We start from the raw sequence: 12,610 nt of genomic DNA, 5'->3' as shown, positions 1-12,610 counted from the left end.
ACAACTCATATGGACTTCCTTATAAAAGTAGACTATAAATTCGATGCTATCCATGTATGTAGATAAGCTCTCACGACATCACGTTGTCAAGCAGACGATTAATCCACCGATCAATGATCTATGTATATCATTTTCTTATTTTGAAATAGTTTATAAATGCCACAAATAATAAAACCATTATATTATTTTTTTTATTTATTTATTTTTTTTTTTTTTTTTGATTAATCGTTTAAAAATTCACAACGTACAATAAAAAATATAAATAAGACAATTTAAAAATAACAAATGGATACATGGAAGAAATATTGATAAATTTGCATCATTTTCCCGGTTTTCGACCACGTTTAGATTTTTTCGATACCGGCTCAAGGGGTGGTGCACATAAAACATCAGGATCTTCTTGTTGTTCTGAATCACGCAGTGAACGCTTTTTGGCTGATTTAGCATTAATCTTCGCCAAATTCTTCATTAATTGAGTGCAAGAATCTCGATCACTTTCATGTTCAAGTGTTTCAGCATCATCCGGTGTTATAATTGTCACGTCACCATTATTTCCATCGTCATCATCGATCTCCATAGGTTTTGGTTTTTCTTTTTGTGAAGCTTTAGTTTTCTTTGATGTCGGAGCTTTCTTTTGCGCCACTACCTTGATTTCGGATTTCTTTTGTGGTTTTTCCTTTTCTTCAGTTTTCTTTTGTGGCTTTGACTTTTCCTTTTCTTGAAATTTCTTTTGTGTTTTTGTATCGGATTTCTTTTGAGATTTTTTCGCTTTAGCGTTTACGTTAGATGGTGTTGAACTTCTGCTACGCCTTGATGATGTGTCAGACTGCTCTTCGTCTTCTTCATTGTCTTTGCTCGAAATATTTTCTTTTTCTGCTTCTATTTGTGAGGCAATAGCATCATCTTCTAATTCCTTGAGTATTGTTTCGTTATTATCTTCAATTTCATATTCTGGAACCTCACCCTCATTATCTTCTTCAGCACTTTCAGATACCTCAATCTGACTGCTATGTGATAATGTTCGATCAATGGCTGCTTTTAAATCGGAGGTTTTTATACGAAAATCTCTCACGGTACCGAAATGTAAATAATTGGCCAAACGATCGTTGGTCTTCTTGGCCAATAGTATAACATGTTTATTGAAATTCTCAATGCATAAAATAATTTTGGGTATAAATTTAGTTTCCCTTAGTACTTTGGCCTTGTCGGCTTGCGGATTGGATTTCTTTTTCGCCTTATCTTCCAAAATATTGCTTTCAATGTATGTGATTAAGGCATAAATATTTGATGGTAATGGTTTGCCCACCACGCGAAGCAAGGAATCAAATCTGTTAAATAGAAACAAATTCAAATATTACTTAAATATTATATTGGAGAATGGGAGGTTACCTACTTTGTTCCCTGTATGGACACCTTCATACCACCCGATGAACATGATAGAAAATGTTTGGTTAGATTTTTCAAGCATATATAATGTTGCATTATAAGTTTCATCAAACCATCCATGGAACTGCCCAATGGTATGCAGACATTTGTTAAATTTCGTAGAGTATTTGATATATGTACCAATTGCATGGATATTGATCTCTCAAGAGATTTGAGAGAAGCCAAACAAAAATCACGATCATCTTCGGGTACAATACGACATTTGTAGGCCAAATTATTAGCCTTAATAATGAAATATTCAACATCTTCAATTTGTTTCCGCAATAAATCGTATAGATGCTGCAAACACGATTCAGCTGTGACATCGGTAATTGATTTAAGGAGAAAATTTGTTTGTGTTCCGGGATCCTGTAACGAAAAGAAGTTTTTTTACTTTAGAATATTTATTTTATTTTTTAATAAATTTGTTTTGTTGTAATAAATGCAAATATGCGCAGATTTAGGATAAAGTAAGGGAGACGAAGCCGATAGTTTCGGGAACTGATATCATGCAACTGAAATACAAACTAGGACATTGTTATCCATTGTCTCGTTTGACTCCTTTGTATCACAATTCCGGAAGGTTACAAGTTGGTTGCAGGTGAGTAGGCTTAGCTGGGATAATATTCATATTGTATTGTTCTACTTGCCAATAGTCCCTTGTACCTATGGATCTATATCATGCAGATCTCTGTCTGACACTGACCTCTACTCCTCCTACAATACCTCGGCTCTGCACCACTTTCCTTTAATCCCAAATTTAAATCAATTTACTTACCACTTCAGGTTCCTCATCATCCTTAACATATGACCAAATTTTTCCCAAATGTTCGGGTATAACTTGAAAAAATGCTCCGGAATGCGTTTTCTGTCTCTGTTTAAACAACAGCTTGTGGACAATTCCCAACTCCTTGGTTTTAATTTCAAAAGTTTTGCAAAATTTCAGTAACCAATTATATGATTCAATAGTCAAACGACTACCAAACGATATATTATCGTATAAAACTTCCAAACTTAAGAATATATTATTGGGAATTTTACGACCATTTGTATCGCTCAATAACGATTCATTTGGATCTGTTTCTTCGGAATGTTCTTCTTTCATAAATTCATCCATTACATCTTGGAGTATGGAAATTACATCTTTACTCTTATTAATTGTATGGAAATCGAATCCTTTAACAAAAATCGATTCAAATTTCGATTTATAAACTTCATTGGCTGTTTGTAAACATTGACGGAAACATTCCATAGCCAGGGAGGCAGTTTCCATATCAAAATTACGCCATAAATCTGGTAAACGTTTTACACAACGTTCATAGACAACTTTTGTAATATCGGTAACATATCGTAGCGTACGTTTACTGTGTGCCAATTGTTTGTATTCTGGTTCGGAGCGTATTTGGGCAACTTTTGAAGCGGCCACTTCTAAAACATAACGTACCAAGGCGACATGAGAGCGCAAGGATGTGGTATTTTGTCTTGCAGCAAATGGCACAATATCTCTTAAAGTACAAATAGGGATGTATTAGGTACTGAAATTTATTGAAAATATATTGAAAACTTACTCGTGCAACAAACGTAACAATTTCTCAATAATACTTAAATCCCATATATTTTCCGGTTGTGATTGGATTTTTTTGACTGCTACCCCGTTAATGGTTACATTTGATATCTCATTATCATTGGCGGTTTTAATTTTCTTGGGACCTTTTTTATGGGATAGGGTCTATAAAATATATAAAATTATTTTTCTAATTTTATTTAAATTTTCTTTATATTTAAGTCACCTTAAGACCCTCAGTCAAATGCTCATGTTGTTTAAATAATGGCAGGAGATTTTTAATATTTTCATTGTTTTGTTTGGATGTGAGTAGGCTGTATGCCATTAAACCTTCTATGAAATTTAATTGTTGCAATATTAATTCATTTTTAAGATGTGTTAGAGAACCATTCTGAAATCAACAATAATTTATATTGAGTATAATATTCAGGAATATTTTTTTATTTATATACCACTTACCATATCTTCAAATTTAATGTGTTTTCCAATTACCTTCTCCAGCGATAGCTTTATGAGACGTTTTATTTCTCGCGTATCATATTCGGTTTCGAATTTTTCAAATATTACCAAACAATGACTAACAAATATTAACAGTTTTCCCAAATTATCATGAATTTCAATTTCATTTTCCTGTAAATCCTTCGATGAGACAATCTTTTCAAATTTCACCGCAAATTGATTATCTTCATCTTCTTCGAGGGGTGCATTGAAAAATGAACGAAAATGCCAATCGATAAATTGTAGCACATGTGGAACAAGCTTTGGGTTTAATTCTACAGCACGTTGTAGGTCTGTAATTGGTGAGATAGTTAATTATATTGTTTGATTTTCATATTTTTGTGTATATTACTTTCATATAAACATAATTTGATATCCAATGTTTGGGTAAAACAATTTCTTAATACTCCAATAATTTCCAATGTGAGCATATCAAAATGTCTTTGTGGATTATTACGATTGCCCAGCTGAGACATTAGCGAGAAACCCGAAATACTATGCTGTGTACACATACCGGAAACATTCATCTGGGAACGTTGTGAGTTACTATTGTTGAGCTGTTTTAAAATCATGCAAAAGCCATAAACCGCCATGCGACGAGTTTTCATTTCACTAAAAAAATGTTTAAAATATAAAATTCAGTTAAAGGTTTGGGATTATTTTCCAATTGATAATGCAAAAAGTGGTCACCTCTGAACCTCAGAGGGACGACCGCCTTATATAATTATGATGGAGTTTTAAATATTATTCTAAATGTTATGCTTTTTATTATACCTTGAACTCATCGCTTTACGTAGAACTTCTATGAAAGCATCTCTAACTAGGGCAGATATTTTTAAAACTGGTAAAATGAAAGACATCATGCGCAAGGCTTGATCTCCTGGTAACTGTAAATGAAAGTTGAACAATGCAAATTGTATTAATTTCAATTTCAATTTATTTCATAAACGAGAATCTAGCCCAAAGGGCCAAAAGAACAATGCAAATTGTATTATACAAATAAAATAAACAATTTGTGCTTACCCATAAAAAGTAATCCAGAACATGGTTTATGGTTTTTGTACATTCCGAAACGGTAAAGGTATCGGCAACACTTAAAACATTCAAACATTCTGCAAAAATATGAAAAAAAATGTTAATATTCCTTTAACACATGCAAAGTATACTCTTACCGGAATATTGATTTTGATCCTGTTCAACAACCATCCATTCGGCCAAACGTTTGATTATACCTTGCCCGAACACAAAACGTTTTCGTATAAACTTCGTAAGAAAATTAATTGCCAATTGATTTAGTTGTGGACTGTTTTTAGCTTTTAGTAAAACAAAGGCTAAATTCACCAAGCCCGGTGTAATGGTATCTTTACCATCCTTATTCTGGTCGATAAGTACTGTAAAGATTTGTTCCAAATCAACATTTTTACGTTGTAGGCTATCACGACACCACACTGAATATTCAGATAAAACATTCTCTTCATGATTATTGCGAATTACACTACGTAAAAACGGTAACAATACAGAGGCGGAAAGACGTGAATCAGGTTCACGATTTGCCGAGGACATGGACAATATGGCACTTAGGACAAATGGTGTTAGAATAACATCCGGCATCGCTAGAAAATTCTAAGAGGGGGATATGATTTTGAATTAATATGTAATTAATGAAAATGTTTTCAATGTGTTCCTGCTCACCCTTAGGACAATGGACATTTGTATTTCACTGATCTTGTATTGGGTACAATAATTCAAATGATGCAATATAGTTTCTTCTGCTTCACGCAATTCTCGATCGGAAAATGCATCTGAAATAATTTATATTACTTGGAAAAAAATACAAAATTTGGGTGGATTTTGTTACTCACCAATACTATCAAAATCAGTGGAATTGCTACTCATGTCATCAAATAGCTTCTTATAATAAAAACGATGGAAATATTTCTCCAGTGCCAAAATGGGTATGATTATTTGTGATGCTGTGGAGCACATAGAGAATAATTGAAAGCTTAATGCCGGTAAAGCATCGGGAGACATCGATTGTAGACAACCAGAAAATTTGTTCAAAACCACAAGTGTTTCACTGGGTGTTAGGTGAAGTTCCCTAAAAAAATGGAAATTGATTAAAAAATTGAAAGGGTAGGAGACAATCGTAGTTTCGAGCCCGGCCGTGATGATTAATCTCTTATATATATAAAAATGAAATGATATGCCTTGTCTGCTAAAAACTAGAGAACGGTTCATCGGAATTTAATAATTTCTTTTGTGTTGTATTCGCATTGTTTACCGGAAGGTTTAGCAGTAAAAAAATGCAAAATATTGGTTTTGATAAATCAAGCAGGCAAGAAACAATTTTTTAAATCAATAATAATAAAAACGCCAAAACGGGGACGACCAAACATTGGTCGCTAAAACTCGAGAACGGCTGAACGGATTTATCTTATCTTAGTCTTGAAATGTTCGTGGAGGTCCAGGGAAGCTTTAAAAGATGAGAAAATATCGAAAACCGCGAAAAATTTGCAAACAAATATTATGAAGCATATCTGCATTTCCACGACTTTAGTATCGAGCTATCTTGATTGCATAGTTGTTATTTTGAGATATTTTGGGCGAGAAGTGTATCATTCTTTAAGGTTTGCAAATTATTGAAAATTTTCAAAAAAAAAAAAAAAAATTATTGGATTGACATTATATTGAAAATATTTTATGTGAGAATACAACAAAGTATATCATTGAATGTACAAGCGATCATTGCATGTACACGTTTTCCATAGAATTCACGATTTTGGGACAAATGACATTCTGAATCGAGTTCGTGTCCATTCAGGGTATTCGGATTTTAAGATCCAAACCCTAGATTCTTAATAATAATAGGAACATGTTTTTCGTTTTCCAATATATTTGAACTCACAAACAGAACACCTCGCATATATCCGATACCAAAAATGTGTATCACAAAGAAAACTAATATACAAGATATTTTATTTGCTAAAATTTATCATTAAGCTCAGCTGGAAAGAGAACAACGAACCAAAAATCAGCCATAATAGAAAAAATAGCCAAGCCATGGTATCTAATTTGAAGGTTATACCAAAACCTCCGTCCGATGTTAATTATTCGTATTGAACATGCCAACTACTGACAACACTCAGGTTGGAAAACGGTGGTAAGAAATTCAATATACCGAAAATTGAACGGGAAAAATAGTCATGGCGTCTTTTTAAAACGTTTAGTTATAGTGCGCAATTTCTGCATAATTTCTTTTTATTCACAGGAATCCGTTAAGCCTAATTATACACAATTCGGTCAATATCTTTATAATACCGAAAATGGGGCGAAACCTGTATGTATTGCTATATCAAAACTTGGACCTAAATAGATAATTTTCGCAAACCATTATATGGGTGCTACCCGGAAACGTGGACCGAGATTTGCAAAGAGATTTTGTACTCACTGATCATCTAAATTATAGAATTACAGCCAATTTGATTTAAACACGTGACCAAACCCCCCAAAATAGAAGAGTGTATCAATATTTTTAGTAGGATTAATGCTACCAAAACGTGCACAAATCCCCAAAGGATCGTATAATGTTGAGTGTCATTATATGGAGGCTTTTCGGAAGCTTGGGCAAATTTTGTTGGGAACATTTTCTACTCAATGATCATTCAAAACATAAAATCAAAATCAAAGTCAAATACCGAAAATTGAGGGCCAATATTGATATTTTTAAGTAAAGAGATTTTCTGCTTAAAAAGTGCACCCTATGTTAAATTAATAGCAATTCTGTTGAAAACCGTGGCCAAGATCTTCAAAATATCGTGAGGGTATCTATCTCAAATCGTGGAGGGTAGAAAAAGCTAACTTAATAGTGGGCTATAATTATGTGGATTGTACATCAACAATATTGCTATGCAAGACAACGTTTGCCGGGCCTGCTGGTTTTTTATATAATTAATTTATATTTTTGGGAAAGAAATTTATACCATAGACAGACGACAGCCTTAATTTGCATTAAAAAGTTCATAATTTGAATTAATATTTACCCCTGACAGACGAGAGTTTCTGCATTTACGAAACAGTTTTTTGCTTCAAAACAATTGTTTGTCTGTGTGTAGTATGAAATTTTTTACATTTGTTTCGATATTTTTCGGGATTACATCTTTAGGAAATAGATACATGACATAAAGGAGGAATAGCAACTATGATCTTAGCAAAACAGCTTCCAATTTAAAAACTGGTTAAAATTTGCCTTCAATTCTTATTTTTATTTTCATAAATATAAATAAATTTGACAAGAAACAATTAATTTTCGACAGCATTGCCATATTGAAATTGCCTAATTCAGTATAAATTCAGTTTGATTTTGTGCATTAACAACACATAAAAATAAGGATAATGTACAAGTTAATTGAATTAAGGCTGTTAATGCAAATTAAGGCTGTCGTCTGTCTAGGCTATTACAGAACCAGAAATTTTGTTGCATGGATATAATTTAGAAGCGTTTGAGGTCCTGATTACAACAACATAATTTTTGGAATATTCTTACCGATAATTCGGTATTTAGATTCCGGCTTTGTTCAGAGTTTTAAGACATTCTTCTATATAGTGCCTCATATAGTACATATAGTAACAATTTAAAAAAGACCCACAACCAGGCCTTCAAATTGAATTATGTCAAGGGTTCAAGTATAGCCTTCTTTCGGATCGTGATAGGATATCCCCAATAGATGAAACTATAATTTGGGGAAGCATGGACCTTTTAAAGTAATCTGAACTTACTTGAACATATCGGCAATGGGTGTCATCACTTCATTTGGCCATTTCATTGAGCACAAGTTCTTCACAGTTGTATCACGATATTCACTGCCGCTCATTGTGACCCCGTTTACATTTAAATGTGGCATTGTCGCCAATACATTTAATGTTTCCGGCAGTAGATCTTTCCAGCCAACACATTTCGGATCACCCATACGTAGACCGTCTATACAATGTTCCAGAATTTCAATCAATTGATCACTGGGAAATGTATTTAAATCCTGACATAGGCGGGTAATTAAATCATACATTTGTTTATAGCTTAACTCCACCCGGAGCAGGCCATCGAGAAAACATTTGACACATGCAAATCGTTTCTCCTTCGAGTCATGGTTATTGGGATGGAAGCCTTGTAGCAGATAGTTCCACAGTGTTGTACAATCATTTCTACCCAATTTACTGGAGAGTATTGTTGTGAGCTGGAATGATTTATAAAGAATTAGTGATTTAAATTGGATCCAATGGAATTGCAATTGACTTTTCGGGAACCTCTCAGATAAATGTTACACAGGAAGCGTTTAGATATATTCGTTCTTCCGGATGTATGGGTTACTGAGAGGTAGCCATTCCATCAAACTCACTTGCTTTGCTGAAGTCTGCTCGATCAACAGCTGCAGTTGCGAAATATTATGTTTCTCTCCCAGGCGTATAATTTGAGTTTCCAGCGGCAATTTACTGCTTCCTGATGACATTTTAATTCATTCTTCGGTTAACAATACAAACAGATATTTTATTTTTCAAACTATTTCACAACAAATTAAAAACAAATCAACACGAAGATCCTTTTCTCGCGCCTTTCTCAACGACTGAAGAAAAATTGAAAAACGTTCCACCTCCTAACGAATGAAAGGAGAAGACAAAATGGCCGATAAAGATGAACTCAAAGTGGTATAACCGAAAGTTTACGAATGAGGTGGGAGAGAGACTAAATGGAAACCGTGTTGTTTACGAATGAGGTGGGAGGGAGACAGCTGATAATCGATTAACTGCATTATCGACAGAAGAATAATTGAAAAACGTTCCACCTACTAACGAATGGGAGGAGAAGGCAAAATGGCCGATAAAGATTAACTCAAAGTGGTATAACCGAAAGTTTACGAATGAGGTGGGAGAGAGACAGCTAGACGAACTGTATTATCGACAATATTCTATTGTTCAGTTTGAACAGCTCTGATTGAAATTTGATTTGTAATTACTGGAAGACGTAATGTAGTTATTTAGGAATGCAAGGAGACGGATACAACAGTGGCCGATAAAGATGAGCGTAACGTACAACAGAACTGCATTATTGAAAATTTTATTTTTGTTTACAGTTTGAAATGTTCTTCATGCTAAATAATTAATGGAAGACGTAACGTTACGTAAGACTTAGATTGCACTATTCGATTTCCGTAAAAGAAAGTCTTAAATTCCGAAGGTCGGCTTCCTACAAGAACTCTGTTTTATTATAAAGATAATTCAACACATCAAGAAGAATATGGACAATTCCATCTTCTACATTGAGAAAATGGATTCCATTCATTCCGCACTCTCTACATTTCTGCTCTCAATTGAATAATGGAATGCTAGAAGGCAGAATCATCAATTCCTATATTGGAGGGAGTTCTGACTCGGACCAACTGTGGAACTTGAGAACTACAGCTTCAAGGTAGTCAAATATTTTATATACCTTAGTACCACCATAAATAAAACCAATGACATTAGTTTTGAAATTCGGAGAAGGATAGATGCTACTATGGTCTGAGTGAGCAACTCAAAAGGAAGACCACCTCCCGCCAGACCAAACTCACACACTACAAGACGCTGATACTACCCGTGCTATTATATGGATCTGAAGCATGGGCACTTACGCAAGCAGATAAGGCAGCTCTTGGAGTGTTAGAGAGAAAAATTCTCCGAAAGATCTATGGACCGATCTGCGTTGACGGTGAATATCGCCGTCGAATGAACCATGAGCTGTACCAGCTATTCTCGGACTTCGGCATTGTTAGACGTATTGAGCAGCGACTACGTTGGCTAGGTCATGTTGTGAGAATGGATGAAGATGTCCCAGCCCAAAAGGTATACAAAAGCTAACCAGCTGATGGTTCACGCAGAAGGGTAAGGCCACGAATAAGATGGAAAGATCAAGTGGAAGACATCATTGCCGAATATGATCTTTCAAACTGGAAAAACTGCACAAAAGACCGACGCGGCTGGAAATCTTTTTTAAACCCGGCTTATGGAACGAAAGCTCTGTCGCAAGCCAACTAAGTAAGTATTCATACATACCTAACATTTCATGGTATTCCCTACTCGATTAAAAAAAATAATTGATTTTTCGCGTTTTTGTTATTTGTTGAAACATTTTCAAATAAACACAAGAACCTGTTGCGTATATTTATTATTTGGCAAAAGCCACTACCTCCAGTGTTCCTTTTTTGTTATACACACGAAAAAGATACTCAAGCTTTTTTTCTCCGGAATAGATCCCATTAACCCTTTGACGTATCAATTAGCGCAACGAAGTTCGCTTCCAACTGTTAGAACACAACTTGCACTAAGTAAACCGGTTTTGATGCTTAGTCTGCTTTTCCACAGGCAGATTTTTATTTGGCAAATTTTTTGTTTTCTCTTTTGAAATTTTCGCTTGCTTTTCCATTACCAAATTTTTCTTTGCCAAATTTGCGAATCAAAGTACAAAAGAAAGAAAAAAAAAACGTCAAAAGTGTTTGCATTTTAAAGATTTTTTTAATATTTTATTTATTTTTTATATATTTTATTATATAAATTGCAAATATTAAAAATTAAATTTCACTTGCACAAATTAAAACAACAGGTTTGTAAACAAAATCCGGCTGTGTGTCAGTAAAGCGAATAGGTTCAAAAGGATGCCAACAAAATTGTTTTCAACGAACAGAGCAAAGCAGAATTTGCGTGTACGGCAAATTCCGAACAGGCAAATTTTTGTTTTTCTTCCTCGCGCCCCTCTCGCCAACAAACTCAGTATTTGCCAAATAAAAATCTGCCTGTGGAAAAGCAGACTTAAGAACAGCCGCAAAACGAAACAAAATGTGAATGCGTGTAATAAAACTATTTATTTTAGATTAGATGTTGTGCACGGCATTAACTAGTTTTATTCTTATTATTATGAGAATCGAATCATAATCATGTTAGGCACAGAAATTGTACCACGAGTCAGACTCGTGGAAATACGTCAAAGGGTTAAAATACTTAGCTTTACCAAACATATGTCATGATCAAGCTAAAACATGTAACTACTTTCTATACCACCCACTCCTTTCCTTTTCCTCTCTTCTACTTTACCCTTTTCAGGAGAAAGCAGCTACTAAACAACTGGTGGGTAAATATCCCTTAATTTAACCTATTCTGTTTAAATAGAAATTCATTTTATGGGTACCAGTGGAATTCTCCTAGCCCGCGTCTTGGAAATTTTGGGTTTCTTAAAAGTTATATTATTTTTGTAGTCAAGACTCCAGCCACTTCAAATTAATACCCATATTAGTGAATTTTAAAGATATAACCCTTAGACACTCCACAAATGGAATATCTTTATCTATATACGCGGTAGGCGGAAATATGCAATATGCAGTTGTATACCATTAAAAAAAATATATTGTAGTCGGTATGGAAAAAAAGTCCGTCACTACAAAAAATCTGCTCTGAAAAGGAATGTTCTGGTGTGATGCCAAATGTACGAACCTTGACACGGTTGAATTTAATTCGTAGATGCAATTTGGCAACAATATGCCTGATGAGCCGCTTAACCAAAGGCGAAACGCATCGCATAATGGTGGGAATGTAATATCTCTCTGACTTTCCTTTTCATTGTAACTTTGATCATGTAGCTCATCTCGAAACAGAAATTAATAAAAAGGAAATTGCGCCCATTGAAACAAATTGTTTATTACCAGGGTGCGAAGAATGATTAAAATACGTTCTATCTCAGTTTTACACTGTTGGTGGTTGGGATTGGTGTTGAGAGTTTTTTCTCTCTCTCATTGATGGAGTTGGAAAACATTGCCACAGGTAGGAACAAAAAAGTACGAAAAAGTACCTAAAATTTTACTTCAAAAGATAATAAATCATAATTATCGAGAAATATTGACCAATATTTATACCAGCTAGTTGCATAAATAATATATGTTATAATTTAAGCGTTGATGTATTCACGAATAATAAAAAAATCTATTTTTTGTTTTGGTACGTCAATTCAATTCGTACCTTTTGTGAACAAAAAGTACGCTTGTTACAAAATTGCGCAACTCTAATTACTCTCAATTTACCAATGAGAGAGAGAGAAAAACTCTC

At 34.2% G+C, this 12,610-nt stretch overlaps 1 protein-coding gene across 1 annotated transcript; it reads right to left on the bottom strand.

Annotated features, from left to right (window-relative positions):
• Positions 1-319: 319 nt before the first annotated feature.
• LOC133333813 (Fanconi anemia group I protein homolog) lies at positions 320-8,991 on the bottom strand. Its single transcript, XM_061542104.1, has 14 exons — positions 8,881-8,991; positions 8,264-8,718; positions 5,350-5,585; positions 5,180-5,289; positions 4,660-5,110; positions 4,511-4,599; positions 4,262-4,374; positions 3,840-4,099; positions 3,449-3,780; positions 3,216-3,380; positions 2,994-3,154; positions 2,204-2,930; positions 1,394-1,794; positions 320-1,328 (listed from the first exon to the last, which is right to left on the bottom strand). Exons 1-14 carry the CDS (start codon positions 8,989-8,991, stop codon positions 320-322), a joined length of 4,620 nt encoding a protein of 1,539 aa, XP_061398088.1.
• Between the last annotated feature and the right edge of the window lie 3,619 nt (positions 8,992-12,610).

Source organism: Musca vetustissima, unplaced genomic scaffold (assembly GCF_032173495.1).
Source record: "Musca vetustissima isolate MV318-11 ecotype Yass unplaced genomic scaffold, APGP_CSIRO_Mvet_v1 utg2745, whole genome shotgun sequence".
NCBI lineage: Eukaryota > Metazoa > Arthropoda > Insecta > Diptera > Muscidae > Musca > Musca vetustissima.
Note: the sequence above shows the minus strand (reverse complement) of the source record. Positions and strands in the feature narration are given on the sequence as shown.